Source organism: Gossypium hirsutum, chromosome D07, assembly GCF_007990345.1.
Source record: "Gossypium hirsutum isolate 1008001.06 chromosome D07, Gossypium_hirsutum_v2.1, whole genome shotgun sequence".
Taxonomy (NCBI): domain Eukaryota; kingdom Viridiplantae; phylum Streptophyta; class Magnoliopsida; order Malvales; family Malvaceae; genus Gossypium; species Gossypium hirsutum.
Genome location: NC_053443.1, coordinates 15,133,011 through 15,152,549, shown reverse-complemented (window position 1 = coordinate 15,152,549; position 19,539 = coordinate 15,133,011). Strand labels below are relative to the sequence as shown.

The 19,539-nt window shown below is 31.6% G+C and overlaps 2 protein-coding genes across 3 annotated transcripts; both read left to right on the top strand.

Moving 5' to 3' along the window:
* The first annotated feature begins 5,809 nt into the window (after positions 1–5,809).
* LOC107956653 (putative defensin-like protein 263) lies at positions 5,810–6,453 on the top strand. Its single transcript, XM_016892238.2, has 2 exons — positions 5,810–5,948; positions 6,122–6,453. Exons 1-2 carry the CDS (start codon positions 5,897–5,899, stop codon positions 6,355–6,357), a joined length of 288 nt encoding a protein of 95 aa, XP_016747727.1. The 5' UTR covers positions 5,810–5,896; the 3' UTR covers positions 6,358–6,453.
* Positions 6,454–13,595: 7,142 nt separating this feature from the next.
* LOC107954171 (protein RGF1 INDUCIBLE TRANSCRIPTION FACTOR 1) lies at positions 13,596–15,262 on the top strand. 2 transcript variants are annotated; one of them, XM_016889657.2, is made up of 4 exons: positions 13,596–13,746; positions 13,859–14,038; positions 14,121–14,354; positions 14,860–15,262. In XM_016889657.2, the coding sequence occupies exons 1-4, from the start codon at positions 13,741–13,743 to the stop codon at positions 15,109–15,111; spliced, it is 672 nt and encodes a 223-aa protein (XP_016745146.1). In that variant the 5' UTR covers positions 13,596–13,740; the 3' UTR covers positions 15,112–15,262. The 2 variants fall into 2 exon arrangements, with proteins under 2 accessions (XP_016745146.1, XP_016745145.1); XM_016889656.2 differs by having other exon boundaries at positions 13,660–14,038.
* Positions 15,263–19,539: the final 4,277 nt, after the last annotated feature.

The following is a 19,539-nucleotide window of genomic DNA, read 5'->3' as shown; positions in this document are numbered from 1 at the left end:
GGGATTTTTTTAGAGTTTACATCAAGTCCACTATTTTTCTATAACCTTCCAACACACTAATTATAATCATTTATATGTGTAGGATCAATTCATGAATTGTGTAAGTCAAATTTGGCTCCCTTCCATTACTTTTGTATCTATTCTTATCCAATACAAGTTTAGTCACCATTCACAATTATGACGTTCATAAATCATGGATGGACCCTTACACATTTAAATGATAATAGTTAGTGTATTTGGAAACTAATGGATAAGAAAAAAAAATGGACATGTAACACCCCTTACCCGAGACCGTTTCCGGAGTCGAGCATGAGGTGTTACTTGACTTAACTTATTAGTTCGGGGCATAAAAATTTACTTTTAAAATTTATTTTACTGTTCACCATAATGCTGCGTACCTGCGCAGCAGTCACTAATTTAATTATAACTCGAGTTACGAAACTCAAAATTTAGATCCGTAAATTTTTCCTGAAACTAGACTTATATATTTTCTTGCCATAAATTTTTTAGAATTTTTGGTTCAGTCAATTAGTACAGTTTATTAGTTAAAGTCTCCCCTGTTTCACTATTTGACTGTCCTAACCTCTCATTACTAAAAATTAATTAGCTTATTGTACAGACTTCATATGGTGCTTCCACTTGTTTCTACTAAAAATATACTCACTAATGATTCTAGAAATATAAATTATAACTCGTAATTATTTCTATACAATTTTTAATGATTTTTTAAAATCAGAACAGGGGACTTCAGAAACCATTCTGACCCTGCCTCACTAAAATTCAAATATCTCATAATATAAAATTCCTTTGCCTGCAATGTTTCCTTCATATGAAAATAGACTCAATAATATTTAATTAAATATCTCATTCACTCTCTAATTTCATTTCTACTAATTTTGGTGATTTTTCAAATTCACGTCACTGCTACTGTCCAAAAACTATACCATTGCAAATTTTTACTCTTTTTATAATTTCTTTGTATTAATCAATATTTAAACATCCATAATACCAAACATGTTTTTAGTTAACCATTTTAATAGCAAAACATTATCCATATCATATGAACACACTCAAAATGACTAAGTCCCTATACATGACATAGCTTTACACGTTCGAAATTTCATAATACCAAGATGTCTATGGATAGTGTAAGACGAACTCCGACGTCCTTATGATCCTCGAACTGACTTGGTGATACTATAAAAATAAGGAAAATAAAGAAAGTAAGCATAAAGCTTAGTAAGTTTACAAGTAAACAAATAGCAACATTTATCATAAATAATCATACTCATAAATTTCATCAAACATTAGAATCTTTACTCGCTTCTTTACTTACTCACTTACTTGTTTGCTTACTTGCTTACTTAAACAACTCATGATTATAACTTACTCCTCCATTGCTGAAATTTCTTTCTCAACTGATAACTGAGATATTCTCAAACTCATCTGAATTTATTATTATGCTTTTATCTGAATTTTTATGTAACATGGTCTATTTACTAGCCTGTTGAATCACTTGGAATACTAAGAATACTCGGGTCTCTTGTCTGATAATACATGCCAAAGCTATGTCCCAGACATAGCCTTACATGGGATGTTTTCTATACTACCAATGCCATATCCCAGATATGGTCTTACATGGGAGTTCTCATCTCGGTGCCAACGCCATGTCCAGACATGGTCTTACATGGGACATCTCATCTCGGTGCCAACGCCATGTCCCAGACATGGTCTTACATGGGACCTCTCATAATCTCAATGATGTCAATGCCATGTCTCATACATGGTCTTACATGGGATCTCATTCCCTTAATGTCATTACATTTGTATCCGATACATTCCCAATGTTTTAACGGGGCTTTTCTCACTAATTCTCTGTCACCTCATACTTAAGTCAACATTAGATATTTTCATGAAATAAATACATAATTGTTGAAAAATAACAACATTAATAATAATTATTAAAATATTGCATTTATTTACTGTAAACTTACCTCGGTACCAAATTTGACCAAATCTAGCAATTTAGTCTTCAATCTTTTTCTTTCCTCGGTCTAACTCCGGAGTTCATTCTTCTTGATCTATAATAGCAAATTTAGCTTATTTAACATTCACATTTATCAAAATAGTCCTTGACTCAAACTTTGAAAAAATTACAATTTTGCCCCTAAACTTTTTCATATTTACACTTTTCCCCAAAGCTCAGATATTAAGCTTCATCTCTTATTCTTATATTTATGACATGCTGAACATTTTTCTCTTCTATGGCAACATCAAATTCCCACTCTAACACTTACTTATGAACATTAGGTGTAACACCCCTTACCCATATTCGACACCAGAATAGGGTACGAGGCATTACCAGAACACATACACTTGTAAACGTATTGAACCGAGTTATAAAATTCCATTAATTATTAAAACTTTCAAATTATTAACATGCTTTTATAATTCTTCACAATATAAATAATGCAACATTTCCTGCCAACCACAATCGAGCTTCCGATAATCATTTCACTGCATCTAATAATTGTACATATTACCAATAATAATTCAATTCCAATAATAAAACACATATCTATATAATATTCATTACCAAATAACATTCACTTTAATTAAAATTATACAGAATATAGTTCATACGAACTTACCAGGCTAAATTGTATAAATACCAAAATTTAGGGATATTTTGGTAATTTTTTATTTTCTTGAATTTCCACCCAATCTTGATCTAAATTAATATTTCATGTAATTTGGTCACTTTTTGACATTTTTTTCAAATTTACCCTTAAAGTTTCACATTTGTTCAATTTAGTCCCTGAATCTAAAACATGTAAATTGGTCATTTTTAATGAAAACTCATGCTAGTTGAAAAATCATATATTTTCCTCCTCCTCTCCATTCCACATCCTTAATGTATATAACATGCTTATAGGTAACATTATCTATAATTTCACCATTTACTTATATATTCATTCAAAGTTGTCCACTTGAGTCGTAGTCACTAAATTATTTATATCTTGAGCTACAGAAATAAAAATTAAGGTAAATTAATTTTATATGAAACTATACTCACATATATTCTTACCATAAAATTTTTATAATTTTTCGTTTATCGAATAAGTACAGTTTATTCTTTAAAGTCATCCCTGTTCTGCTGTCTGATAGTTCCGCCCCTTCTTCACTAAAAATTAATTATCTCCTCGTACATAATTCTAATGATGTTACCGTTTGTTTCTATTAAAAATAGACTCATTAAGGATTTAAAAATGTAAATTTCAGCCTCTAATTATTTTTCTCCAATTTTTTATGATTTTCCAAAGTCAGTACAGGGGAACCCAAAATCATTTTGACCTTATCTCACAAAACCTATTATATCTCATAATTTAAAATTCCATTGCTTACACCGTTTATTCTATGAGAAACTATACTCAATAATATTTAATTTCATATCTTTTTCATCCTCTAATTTCATTTATACGATTTTTGGTAGATTTTCAAAGTCAGAATACTGCTGCTGTCTCAAAACTGTTTTAGTGTAAAATGTTGATAACTAAATTTATAACACTTTCCTTTCCTTTCTCTTTAATATTTTCCATCACTTTCTCTTATTTCCATTTACTAACATAACAAGAATATAGAACCTTATATAATGAAACTCTACCTTAACATTAATTTCCTACTTTTTCAATAATATCAAACTCAAAAGTATATAAAAAATCTTGATGTTCTTACCTTATGCCATTGATTTCAATCTTTAACTTGATTTTCTCCCTCCTCCAACTTCTATTTCTTGAATCTAACTTGATATTCTAGCTCCCCATAGTCTGCTTGTTATCTTTCTCTCTTGATGAATATGGAAATTCTTTTGATTTCTAAGTGAAAATGGTGAATTTTTGGTAAAAGGACCAAATTGTAAAGAAAAGAAAGTTTCTCTCTTTCTTTTCTCTTCATACGTTAGTTGCATGGGGAAGAAGATGATGATTCTTCATCTTTTCTTCCATATATATACATTAAATAAAATAATAATAAAATAATAAAACATCATTTAAAAATCAAATTAAAATATTAATAAACTAATATTTATTTATTTAATCTAAAATATCTCCAACATCATCATCATTTTCTAGATTTCTCTTTCTTCTAATTGATCATTTTGCCCTTTAGATCTTTTAAAATTTCATCCTTGAATCATCACTTAATTTGGTAAAATTACAATTTAGTCTCTCATAATTCTTCATTTATTCAATTTGGTCCCAATTCATCCATCTTCCTTAGTTTCTAGATTATTCCACCCTTAAAATATTTACACTATTGGTCCTTCAAATTTTTCATATTTACACTTTAACCCTTCAAATTTTGAGTATTTACTCTTGGGTAACAAAACTTTTCTCACTTTTTAAATTTAATCCTTTCTTGAATTAATATGTCATAATATACTTTCCAATGTTGACATAACTCAATTACCCTTTTTGTCACTTTATTTCCTTATTTTACCATATCAGAGATATTATCTTAATTTCTTACTGTAGTAATTTTCAGGGTATTACAATTTCATAGCTAGTTAACCCTTCTAGCTTCTAGAATTCAAATTCTACATTTTATAACAAATAGGTCCTTTCCTTAATTAATCACTAAATCGATAAAATTTTCATATCAGTATTTTCATGAAACCTTCCTATCATAATGCAACCAATGTCATAATTTTAAAATAAATTTTTCCTCATCAGATTTGTGGTCACGAAACCATTGTTTCATTTAGACCCAAAATCGGGCTGTTACATTAGGTATTTTTACCGATTATGTCGTTTTACTCGTTTTCACTTAAAATCGGCTAGCTAAAGTTGTTTAACATAATTTCAAGCTTCATATTTTACCATAAAATATCAAAATAAACACATTTCACCTATGGGTATTTTTCCAAATGTGAACCCTAGGTTAAATTATTGCTAGAATAAGCTAAATCAAGTTACCGGAACTCCAAAAACGTAAAGAACATTAAAAACGGGGCTTGGGATCACTTAATATGGACCTTGGAAGCTTGAAAACCCTAACTATGGCTTCCCCACTTGCTAATTTCTGCCAAATGAAGAAGATAAGCACAATTTGCCATCTTTTTCCCTTTTAATTCATTTTAATTACCAAATTACTAAAATGCCCCTAACTTAAAAATTTCCTATTTCACTTATCTCATGTCCATTTTTGTCCATAACTTAACCAATGGTCTAATTACCATATAAAGACCTCCAATTTAAATTTTCATAACAATTGGATACCTCTAACATGTAGAACTCAACTTTTGTACTTTTTACAATTTAGTTCTTTTGACTAAATTGAGTGCCCAAACGTCAAAATTTTTGAACAAAATTTTCACGAAATCATTCTGTGAAATTGTAGTCTATAAAAATATAGTAAAAATAATTTTTTCTCATCGAATTTGTAGTCCCGAAACCACTGTTCCGACTAGGCCCAAAATCGGGATGTTACAGGACAAGATATCCAAATTTTTCTATGCTACAAAATTGGTAAGTATATCATTTTTATTTGATAAATGGTAAGTATATTATCAGTTAACTATTTATGGTTATAATATTAGGTGGAAAGTATATCATTTTTATCTGATAAATGGTAAGTATATGATTAGTTAACTATTTATTATTTTAATATTAGGTGGGAAAGTATATCATTTTTATTTGATAAATGGTAAGTGTATCATTAGTTAACTATTTATAGTTTTAATATTAGGTTAGTAAAACTTTACATGTATAGAAATTTGCTATAAAATCCTCATTATCTACCATTCTTTGTCATCATCAGCTCAACTTCATCTGTAATACATGCAAAAAATAGATAATTGGTTCTTAATTTCATCTTCCATTCCATTAATTTTCAAACTATGGCTTCTTTTGGGATTACCTCTCTTCTCATTGTCTTGCTTCTAGCTTCTTGTTAGTATACATATTCTTTCTCCATTTTGATATTTTATCATCATATATCATAAGAGAAAAAAAATTGCACATACCATAATTCAAACCTAGAAATCTTGAGTTCATATACATATGTGGGTTTAACAAATTAGTTAAATGAAATACTTGATGTAAAATTTGCTGTTAATTTGCAGGTGTATCAAACTTAGAAGCAGCAGAATGTTCTCGTGACATAGACTGTTCATTCAAGTGTAAATATGGTGGCATTTGTGATGGCACAAACACCAGAAAATGCTTTTGTTGGCCACCTAAGGTGTTCATGGAGGATGTTCGATGCATTAATGACGACGATTGCATTAAGATTTGCACCCCAGGTTGCAAAATCCATATTTGCCAACATGGCCTTTGTTTATGCCAATGTAGTGCCTAAACACATACTTTTATCACTCAAATTTATGCATTTCAAAATAATAGCCTTGATTTTGTTCCAAAAAATTGGTTAATAAATGAGTGGACAAGAAATGAGTTAATGAAACTTAATTTTTCCTTTATTATATATATTTTCTAATCTTGCATATATCGAAAATCATATAATTTTCATTTTTTTTGCCACACTTAATCCAAATCAATCATAAATTATAATTACAACATAAATAATAATCACATCCATCCGAATTTTTCCACCTCCCATAATGTGGCCTAAAAATGGTACCTCGTGTTGAGCAAATGAACATTTCTCCTTTTTGACATAAAGTTCATTTTCTCATAAGGTTTGGAACACTTTCCCTTAAATGTTCTCCATGCTTCCCAAGTGACTAACTGTACACCATAACATCGTCAAGATAAGTAACCACAAAAGGATCTAGAAAGGTTGAAGTACCTTATTCATTAGGGTGCAAAATATGGCTGGAGCATTCGTAAATTCGAAGGGCATCACAAGAAACTCATACAAGACATAACGAGTCACACACATAGTCTTTGGCTCATCCCTTTCGGCTATTCTGACTTGATGGCACCCCAACCGTAAATTTAACTTGGTAAACCATCCCGCACTACCAAGTTGATCAAACATATCTACAATGAGCGGAATTGGGTACCTATTCTTCACAGTGATTTTATTTGATGCCTAGTGCACATCTTTAACAACCCATCGTGTTTCTTCTGAAACAATGTTGGCACATCGAATGAAGATTTAGATGGTTTAATAAATCCATCATCTAAAATATCCTTCAACTGTTTTCGCAACTCTTCTAATTCTGGCGAAGACATATGATATAGGGCCTAGCCAGCGGCTCCATGTTGGGCATTAACTCAATCTTGTGATCCACCTCCTTTTTCGGTGGTAACTTCTTAATCTACTCAGCAAGCATCACATCAAGAAATAATTGCAGTAACTGTCCCACTTTCTTCAGAATCTCACCGATAGTTTTCACGACTTCATTGACCTTCAAGGTGGCTAGGTAGGAGACTTCATCTCTACGTATCACTTTAGCAAATTAGATTTCTAATAGTGTCTTGGATTTCACACTCCTTTCCTTTTCATTGGCACCACACATTGATGATCTGAATCTGAGATTAACATATAGTCGGCAAAAGGGACAACATAAGCTTTAATTCGGTCAAGAAAACTTAATCCAACCGCAAAGTCAAAGTCATCGAGTGGTATTACTTTATAGTCTCATTACCGGTACAAAGTTGGAGTTCCACTCCTTTTGTCACACATTCTATTTCAATGCTTTTTGAATTAACTATCTAGATCCAACTCGACTCCTTCTCAACCTTAAGCCTAAGATCTCGAGCAGTCTCTTTTGACATGAACAAATTTGACGCACTTGTATCAACAAGCGCATTCAATCTTCTGCCAACTATAGTGATGTTTATAAACATCAATCCTCCTCCCAACTTTTCTTCTACACCACCAATTTTAAACTAAGATTCTTAGTCATTTTGTCTGTCCCACCATCCCCCTCAGTGGCAGAAAGTGCAGACTTTTTTAGACAGTCCCTTACCCTATGTGAGCCTTGACAAATGAAGCAACTTATCGGCCCATTTTTCTTTCATGGCTTGTCTTGCTTAGCATTTTAGGCCTTGCCATTCTTTTTCTCATTGTCTTTGTCTCCCCTACCATTTCACTTGGATTTGGGCTTGGACGGCTTATGATTATTAGAGTTTTTACTACCAAACTCACAGAATGCCTCAGCCTCGGCCTCAATCATGGCTACGATAAGTTCTGTGATACCTTGTCGACGCAACTCTTGCTTCGCCCAAGGCTTCAACTCGTCATTGAACCAATAGAATGCTTCTTTCTCACTCAAGTCAGATATTTTATGCATCAAATCGCTGAATTCTCAAACATACTCCCGAATAGTGCCTTGTTGCATATGTCGTTGCAACTTTGCCCAAACCTCTTTTTCAGCATATTATGGGTAAAACTGCTTCTTCAAATCTATTTGAAACTCCTCCCAAGTCCCAATAGTCATCCCACCACGTTTCTCATCTGTGGACCTACGATGCCACTACAAGAGAGCAACATCAGTAAAATAAATTGAAGCAGTGTTTACCTTAGTGGCATCATTCCCAATGCCTATCGCTTGAAAGTATTGCTCCATCCCCCAAAGAAAGTTATCCACAACCTTTGTGGACCTTGTCCCCTTAAAGTCTTTTGGTTTGGGAACATTCATCTTCCGTTGCTTTGGTTCTGAAGCCAACATCCCACTTCCCAAGGCAACCTTGTAGATAGTGAGCTCCCCCTTAAGTTCTGCAATCTCTTCCTTTAAGGCCGTCATCATGGCCTCAAGAGCATCATCTATTGTCGTCAACTTGTTTGTAGTGGAATCGAGAGAATCCAAGACAAAGTCCTTGAGCTAATCCCTCATTAATTCCAACTTATCGGTGCGTCCCTCAACCACCTCAAGCGTCTCCCTCATGGACTCCTTGAGATTAAGCACCTGATTTCCTAAAGCTGATAGTAGATCCCTCAGTCGACTTACTTTCCTGGCCCTCCCAAGGGTCTCCATTGGCTCAATTTGATCGACAACTTCTTTCGACATCTCGAACGATGCCTTCACAACCTTGTCATGGGGCTAGGGATTTCTGACCACATTATCCATAGGTCCCTCTTATATCTTCCTTCCATGAGCTCAGGTTATGGAAGAAGGAGAAGAAGGAACCAAAAAGAGGGTATCAGCAATAACTAGGTTTATTGCAGGACAACTTAATATGTTCATATCAATCTACTATGTACCTCTGCATTTAGCATTGGGTAAACCTCATACAATAATTGTCCTAGCTTTACTGTATCTTTTTTTTCATTTCTTCTAGAACAATCACAAAGACTTTTTTATATAGACGTCCTACCAGAAATTCAATGTGTAATCTTAGCATTCAATGTGTATTCCTGAATAATCTCATTATTCAATTATTCAACCATTTCATTTTACCAAGTTTAATGTATCTTTCGTCTCTCAATCTGTGTGATCTTAGGCAATTCCTTTGCTTCAAATACGCCTAAGTCAACCTAACTTTTGAAATTGAGAATTCTCTTAGAACTCCTTAAGGCACCAACGCAAAGAAAAAGCAACTCAAAAGAGAAAAAGAACTCGAAAGAAGAGAAAAGCCAAAAAAAAAAGAGTAAAAGCATAAGAGTTTGAATGCATGCTTTCAAAGAATTATATTACTCAAGAATGAAGTGATTACAAATGAGAGGGTGAGGTCTCTATTTATAGTTGAACTCTCCCAGATCCAACAGTACAAATTAAAGTATCAATGGCCAAGATTAAAAGCAATCTACAAATTAAATCTCTAAGATTTACATAATCAAACCTTTTAATATTACAAATCTTCTAAAATTGCATATCTTACTTGTCATGCTATGTAGATGGGCCTTCAATCTCTCCAAGCAACGGGCTAGTCCTGTTGGGCAAAGTGACCCCTCGTGAACATGATGGATCATTCAAGTGTGTTGTGGCTGCAGGCTCTCTTGCGCAACCTGTGACACTAGACATAAACTGTTTCTTTTACACTAATATTTTGGGACTTCAAGGATGTCCTTTACTAAAACCCTTTTCTTTTAACCTTTCCCTATAGTGAGCGAGACACATTTGCTACAAATTCTTTAATAACTCTTTCCTCATGGCTTTCTCAGTGGGTCCTTTAAGCTATGGCATTTACTTTTAATAAAAAAAATTGGGGATTCAATATCTAAAAATTAAGGAGATTAATTTTTAAATTTTAAAAGAGTATAAAAACTTTTGACACATTAAAAAAAACAATTAGTTTGAATCGAATTGTGGCATAGTTAGTAACACCAATGCTGTTTTTCTTTCGATAGAATTTATGTTGTTAACAACACTGTTTATAAAATGTCATTAATGGCACAATTCCTATGTTATTAAACAATAGTAGCTAAAATGAAAATTTAGCCTTGAAGTTCAAAATAAATCAATTACACAATTAATTAAAAATGAAAACATTTCTAACTTGCATAATAATAATAATAATAATAATAAGAGAAAATCGCGTAAAAGCCTCCAATAAAAAACTAGATAAACATTTATATATTCATCTTTATTAACAAAAAGGATAATTATAGCTATGCGTTCGGAAAATTGATAATTTTATTTTTTGTTCTTTAGAAAATTGATAAATTTTGGGTACATAATTGGTAAATATTTAATAATATTTAATTTTCTAGACCGTTTCCCATTAAAGGACATGCATTACGCACAAATACGACAATCCCTTCTACGCATTTTGTATTTTTTTTCATAATGGTCTAAATATAAATATAAAACAAATTATATTGAATGTACCTAAAGTTAATATTAACAAGGGATAATCCCAATTTTTATCCCTGTAGTTTAACAAATTTATCAATGTGGTACCTATACTTTTAATTTGTTCATTTTAATATCTGAACTTTTAATTCCATCTATAATTATGGTATTTCCCTACATTATTATATAGAGCAATTATAGGGTGCCACATCTCATAATTTTGTTAAAAGAAGACCCTCAAACTTTTTCAAAAAAAGCAATTAAGCCATTGCTTTTTTTTACATTCAATTGGGTACTTAAACTTTTAAAATGCATCAAAAGACCCTTAAATCTTTAGAAAAAAACAATTAATCCCTGCTTTTTTTTTGCACTCAATTGGGTACTTAAACTGCTAAAATGCATCAAAAAGGCCCTTTGACCATTAATTTTAACAGTTGACCATTAAAGTTAACTGTCTCTAATTTTTTCAGTTAAAGCCACCACGTGTCATAGCCACAATGTGACATATGGCGAAAAAATGATAAAAGAATAAAAAAATAAAATTTATAAAAATTATTAAATTTTAATAAAAATATAAAAACAATATTTAAATTTTATTAAAAATTATAAAAATCGTAAAAAAATTTATAAAATTTTATAAAGTCGTAAACAAATTATAAAAAATGTAAAGAAATATAAAATTTGTACAAAAATTCTAAAAATTATCGTACCAAAAGAAGCATTTTATAATTTTTCTATAAATTTTATTGAATTTTATTTTATTTTTATCATTTTTGTCACATGTCACGCTGTGTTGCAATACGTGATAGCTTTAACTGAAAAAAACTGAGGGTCGTTAACTTTACGATCAACGGTTAATGTTAATAGTTAAAAGAACCTTTTTGATGCATTTTATATATTTTTTATGATTTTTATAAAATTTTACAATTTTTTATAATTTCTTTTACGATTTTTATCATTTTTTTCTAATTTTTAATATATTTTATAACTTTTAATAATTTTTATAACTTTTTATTTTGATTTTTTATATATTTTTTGCCACATGTGACACTGTGATTGTGACATGGGGTGGCTTTAACTGAAAAAAATTAAGGGCAGTTAACTTTAATAAAACTATTAAAGTTAATGGTTAAAGGGCCTTTTTGATGCATTTTAACAGTTTAAGTACCCAATTGAGTGCAAAAAAAAAGAAGAAGAAAAAGAAGCAAGGGCTTAATTGCTTTTTTTTTAAAAGTTTGAGGACCGTTTTGGTGCATTTTGAAAGTAAAAGTACCTAATTGAGTGAAAAAGGAAGCAGGGACTTAATTATTTTTCTTTGAAAAAGTTTGAGGGCCTTTTTGATGCATTTTGAAAGTTCAAGTACTCAATTGAGTTAAAAAAAAGCAATGACTTAATTGTGTTGTTTTAAAAAGTTTGAAGACTTTTTACACCCTCAAACCTTGATTTTTTTTCTTTTTTTAAAGTAAATGAGAAAGGGAGGAGGAGTTCTTCATTGAGCATTTAAGCCATGGGCATGGAACTGGAGCCTTGAAGAATTCATTATATAGGTAGAAATCTGGTCGAAAATGGCGCCGGACGATGGTGAAGGTGGCGGAGATAGTGGCCAGATTAGGCCAGTAGGAGAGAAAGTTTGGTTGAGGAAAAAATGAAAAGATTGAAGGAAATAGAAGAAAAGAAAAAAACAGGGGAAAACGTGAAAAAAAATTTAATTTGGGGATGAAAATTTTTTTGGGGCTTATTGCTAAAAGGTCCTTAAGCGAATAAGTCAATCACGTGCCGGACTTTAATTTAGTTCAATTATATGCATGAAACTTCAATTGTGGTTAAAATGTATATTTAAAACTTTAATTTTGATTCAATCATACACATTTGAAGAAATAAATAAATCAATTTATTTTTATATGGGATAAATATAATCATTTCCATATGCAATATATAAAAATAAAATAATGGTATTCCAATAACTGTATTAATAATTTTGGAGAATTGAATCAAATTAAAATTTCATGTATAAAAATGTACAAAATCAAAGTTCATATATAAAATTGCATATTAGACCGAAGTTCATGTATAATTTTAAGAGTTATCCCTAAAAAATTATCAAATTTAATTACATATTGGATTAATGTTTTATACTCTTACCGAATAAAATTCTATAATAGTAAATGAGAAATCATCTAAATTTTTTAAAAATGTATTTCAAATAAAATTTAAAATAAATTCACTTGCCATTATTTTATTTTGAGTTAATTGCACCATATATCTTTACATTATAACCTTTAATCTAAATTTATCCCCAAACTTTAAAACATTCTAAATACATCTTTAAATTATCGAGGTTATATCAATAATATATTTCCATTACTAAAACCATAAATTTAAACATTAATTTGAAACGAAAAGTTTAAAGAAAAATAAATATTGTAAAAATGGATGTTCTAAAGATATTGATTTTGAGATTTTCGAAGCATTTACAAATGATTTATCACACGCTCTTTCTTTTTTCAATTTTATACGATAACATTATGCTTTTTTTTAGAACATTCGACATGTCATTAATGATTTTGATAATTGAAGGACTTGATTGATATACCATGGAGATGTAATCAAAATGTTTTGAAAAATTGAGACTAATTTAAAATAAAGATGAATTATAAAATTAAGCCGTGACTATTTTATGTTATTCTTAGAAGCCCAAGTGCAATACACCAATTTTGTAGTCACTTACAAAGAGACGCAAAGAAGAACCAAAGTATTGCGTAAGCTCATAAAAAGAGACCTTTAATATCTTTTTTTTATCCCCTTCACACAAATCCAACGGTCAAAAACCCACTTTAACCTACCATCTTTTAATCCAAACCGTTACACTATTAAACCTTCTACACATTTTTTATGTGCCTTTCTCGGTCCACCCTTTACCTTTTAATTAATCCTGGATTGTTTTATTGATGATTCTTATGTTTCATTTTCACCTTCTTTCAAAACCCCTTTTCTCTCTTCTTCTTCTTCTTCTTCTTCGCATTTAATCGTCTTTGTTAATGATGGTAATGAGAACTTAACTTTGATTCTTATTTTACAAAAAAACAAAAAAAAAATTTGCCCATTTCATTTCTTTTTGGATTCATTTACGGTTTACACTGCAAAATGAAATTACAGGGAGAAATGATGGTACCACCATGGCTTGAATCACTGTTATCGACTGCATTCTTCACCATCTGCCCCAGACACCGAGACACACCGCGAAACGAATGTAATATGTATTGTCTTGATTGCATGGACGACGCCTTTTGCTTTTATTGCCGGTCCTCAAGGCACAAAGATCATCATGTAATTCAGGTATTGCAATAGATAATATATAATCTTGGTCATTGCAGATGTATATAATCTTTGTGGTCTTAAGATGATGAGATGAATGCAGATCAGACGGTCATCATATCATGATGTTGTAAGAGTTGCGGAAATTCAAAAGGTACTGGATATAAGTGGAGTGCAAACATATGTGATCAACAGTGCTAGAGTTCTTTTCCTAAATGAGAGACCCCAACCAAAGATTAGTAGTAGCAGCAGCAGCAGCAAAGGGGTTTCTTATTTGTGTGAAATTTGTAGCAGGAGCCTTTTGGATCCCTTTCGTTTCTGTTCTTTGGGTTGCAAGGTTAGTTCTCAAGTTTGAATCTCAAACCAGTTGACTTTATTAACCCATGAACCGATTGGGGTTGAATCCGAATAATTTTTCTTTCATTTTTTCCCCTTAAATCTTGCTCACATTTTTGCCATATGCATTTGGGATTATGGTAAACTTGCTAGATATCATATTTTAAGGCAATCGGAGTTATTTTTTCTCTCATTTTCCCCTCAAATGTTGGTCACGTTTTTGCCATGTGCATCTGGGATTAGGATAAACCAATATCATTCCACTTTTATGATATTGATTCATGATTGATAGAGTCAAAACATCAAGTAAGAAATCCAACACCTAACTAATAAACACATCTATTTTCACAAATTTTCTTCCAAACTATAGTCATATAAGGGCTTGGTTAAACCATCTAAAATAAATCCTTAAATTTGAATTTTGCCATTTTTGAAAAGAAAAAAAAAAGAAGAAGAAATGGGTTATAGGTAAAAGGTGAATAGATTATGGGTTTAAAATAATACAGCTTGTAGGAATAAGGAAAAAGGGGGACACGAGCTTTGTGGTTGGAAGCAACAAGAAGAATGAGGAAGAAGCAATGAAACAAAGAAGAGAAGGAATTACGGCGACAAGATTGGCATCAAAACAACAAGGAGATGATGAAGAATTGCGTGAAAGAAGCCCACAAGAAATGTATACATCTTCGGCATCCACGCCTCCTCATTTTAATTCCAGGAGAAGAAAAGGCATCCCTCATAGGGCTCCTTTCGCTTCCTAGTCAAACCTCTACTCACCCTTAACACAAGGCAACTCTTGAGCCTCGTTTACCTAATTAATTATTATATTTACTTACCCTTCGTATCACGTCACTTCTGTAGATTCAATTCCTACATATATGTGTATTTATTTAATAATCATTTTATTTTATACCTTATAAATTTCTATTTATTGGTATAAATTTTAAATTTTAGTGCTATATCACGTTCAAGTTCAAAATCAATTCCCACTATGCATAATTACTATGTTGAGTTTTTTTCTCCAAAAACGCATCGGACATGAGTCTTAGTCGAATGTATTTCATACATTAGTTTGGTTATGATTGTATTGTATTTGTAATAATTATAAAATCTTCCTTTTTTTTAATGGTATATAAATTTAGTAACTAAAATTATAATAGAATGCATCTTTATAATAATTATTTTTTTAATGTAAGAACTACATTTATAAAATAAATTGCATAAAAAAATCAACGAGACTTTAGTTGAAACGATAAAGTTAAGGTTTAGAAGATGTTGGTGTATTAGATTCTAAGCCCCAATCATGTGTAGATTTCTTTTAGATTTAAATTGTTTTTATAAATTTTATATAAAAATCTAAAAAGATAAAATTTAAAAAATAATTAGCCTATCGATTTGATAAATCAATTTTGCTTAACGTTCGTTGTAACAATAGTTAGAACAAAAGCAGGCAGCAAAAAAAGCAGGAAAAAATCAACACAACTGATCTTTGTTAGTGCAGTTCAAACACAATGGTCCTACGTTTGCGGAGCCTTGCCCAATGAATGATTTATTTAACAATCATCCAGATCACCTATTGGCTTAAGCTCAATCTACCATTATATAAAGAAGTAATTGCAGCCCCAATATCGACCCCAATTGTCACAAATCACTCACTTAAATACCTCACAATACAATCAATAAACCTCTCCAAATAATACCTAAAAGAGTGTCACAAAATAATCACCAGAAAATACATCAAAGCTGTCGGCAAAGACACTAAAAAAACTACTCTTCATGTATGACACAAAACAACCTATTTATAGGCCTCTTAAAGTGGTCAATCAAAACTCTTTATCTCTAAAAAATAGCATTTTAATAATAAGACTTTCATGCTTATCCAATCACCTCAACTAATTAGATTGGGAGTCTTAGTACCCTAGTCGACCTATACTTTTAGCTTTGTCAACTATGCCATATTCAAGTGGACCAAACTCAACACAAACGAAACATATTCAAGTCGATGGCCTAAATAGAGAAACAATCTTGTTATTGTTGGAGAAAATGGATTTTTGGCAGCTTTGAGGCATATTCTCGATTAGTAAAGTGGACATTTGAATCATAAAACTATGGTTTTTATATTTTACTCCATGAGATCTTTACAACGGTATATCATATGCTTAAAATGGTTGAGTGATGAATGAGAAATTGATGCTCAAAGTAAGCCACTTATGAATTGTGTTGAGGAAAATAGAAACCTTAGTCTCACATTGGTTAGATATCAAGTGTGGAATATGTTTATATATGTGAACCAACTTGGTGGTAATTGAATGACTAAACTAATACTTTCTTTCGTGCACAGTGGGTGCAAATCTAAACTCGCTGGGGTTGGGGACGCACTCGTACGACGTGGGCGGCTTAAAATGTTTAGACCGGTTAAGCCTGCGGATATTTTAGCCCAATATGTAATCTTAATTTTCCTCAACAGAGCCTATATTTTTGGAATTAAGGAGTTAATGCCTTTAATTCAAACGTTAATTTTGGTTTAAATGGCTCCTTAATTCAAGACACGTTTTGGCTCCATTAGTCAAAGATTTCCAAAAGTTATTCCCTTGAATTTATTTTAAAAACCAAATAATTTGACTGGGAAAGATACATACTGAAAATTTCAAAAAAATTGAGAGATATTTTCCCTGTATATTTTCCAAACTGTTTTTCCAATGATAGATGAAAGCAAGGCTATTGTTCGTTGATCACTGCAGCCATGCTACTACTGTGTTCATCTTATTGTATCTTGGGAGACAGTTGACCAACCTTTCTCTAGCACCAAATGATCGGCTGAATTTGTCTTAAAGAGACTCTCAAAAACAAGCCTCAACTACCAGTATAATATTTCAATCTAATTTTATTTTCTGTTTTCAAGTTATATATATGCCTATATATTGTTCTGGTTCGATCTAGTGATTTAAATAAATATTTTATATTATTTTTATTTTACTAACGTTTGTGCAACAATCTTAAGACAGATCCCTTTAAATCTTTCTAATCCGAGACGAACATGACACCAACGAGAAATTGTATTCTGTTTCAACTAGAAAATCAATTGAACAATCCCATTTCAGGATTTTATTCCTGTTGTTTAACAAGATTTGTTTGATTTTTGTTTTAAACAGAAAACTAATTTAACAATTCTATTCAGGATTTTTATTCCTGCCGTTCAACAGGATTTATTCCACAATTCTGTTTCATGATTCTATTCCTGCCGTTCAATAGAATTTATTTGATTTCTATTGTTAACAGTAATCGTTTGAAAGTAACAATTTTTTACCAGAAATTGGTTATTGATTTGTTTTAGAATTTTTAAATTCTATCGTTTAACAAAATCAAAGGGTAGTACAAATTAGAAATTAAATTTTCTATTATTACTAATTTTGGTTTCGTTTATGAAGTCTTAACAGAAGAAATGGAAACTTCCACCAATTCACCCAATTCTCAATCTTGAGCATTGGTTCAAACTCAGGCTTCGAATCAAAACTCAATGTTGCTAGTGGCTGTAAGCCATAACGAGAAGCCTGCGAAATTCTCTAAACAGAATTTCAAGACATGGCAACAAAAGATGCTGTTTTATTTAACCATGTTGAACTTGGCCAAATTTTTGAAGGATGACCCTCCTACTATTAAAAAAGATGAGGTAGATGATATTATCGCCTTCACTGCTGTTGAAGCTTGGGAGCATTTTGATTTCCTGTGCCGAAATTACATCCTGAATAGGTTGTCGGATGCATTGTACGAAGTATACAGTGTCAAGAAGAAGGCTAAGGAATTATAGACGTCATTGGACCATAAATACAAAACTGAAGATGTTGGAGCTAAAAAGTTTTTAGTTGCTAAATTCTTGAATTTTGTAATGGTTGATTCTAAACTAGTTGTGAATCAAGTACAAGAACTTCAACTAATCATTCACAGAATTCTTATTGAAGGGATGGTCATAAGTGAATCCTTCTAGGTAGTAGCCATTATTGAGAAGCTACACTCTGCTTTGAATGACTTCAAGAACTACCTAAAGCACAAAAAAATAAAATGTCAGTGGAAGACTTGATTGTCAGACTTTAGATTGAAGAAGACAATAGAAGTGCTGGCAAAAACCTCAACAAAGCAACAAATGTCAATGGTGATAAAGAAAACGTGATAGAAGTAAAAAAAGGACTTCAAGAATGAAAAACAACCTCAAAATGGGTCTAAATTGGGACCAAAATATAGTGTTTCCAAGAAGTAAAAATTTAAAGGGAAATGCTTCAATTACAAAAAAGATGGGGCACAAGTCATCTAACTGTAGGCTTTCAAAGAAAGTCATAAATAATGAGACTAAGGCTGTGGAAGAAATTTCCTAGGAAGCATCATGTAACACCCCTAACTCGTATCCGTTGCCAGAATAGGGTTACAGAAGTGCTACAGCAAGTTAACCGAAATGAACAGGTAAAATCATAATCATTTCAATATAATTCCTCAAATACAACAAAGTAATTGAATTACAGTAGTAACATACATTGACTATGCTTAAATTTAGCTTTAGGGACTATAGAAACAATCTTAAAACCCTTAGAGACTAATTTGAAATAAATTAGAAAATTTCAAGATAAAATGAAAATGTTCAAAAATAGGGGACATACGACTGTGTGGCCAGGCTATGTGGAATAGCTCAGACCGTATGGGTATTCTAAGTTTGGATACACGACCGTGCCCCAACCTGTCTCCTTACTCGTGCTTGAATCTATCTTGGATCACATGGCTATGTCGCAGGCCGTGTGTTAGACCGTGTAAGTATACTGGCTTGAGACACATGGCCGTGTCGCAGACTGTGTGAGTATTGCACCTAAAGTTATAATTTCATGCACCTGTGTAAAGAGACCATGTATGGCACACAGTCGTGTAGTAGCCCATGTCCCAGGTCGTGTGCACCAAAATAAACCATTTACCATTTCAAGCTTTCTTAGACACCAAGCAATACATTAACTAGTTATTATACCTATTCAAATTATCATTAAACCTACTCAAATCATGCCAATTCAACCATTTTAAGTGCCTAACCAATGTACCCTTATTGGTACCACAATGATACATGCATGTACAATAAAATAAATCATCAACCAATATCTTGTCATTTTAAGCTAATTACTTAACCTTATACTAGCCAAATTGAGAACAATATG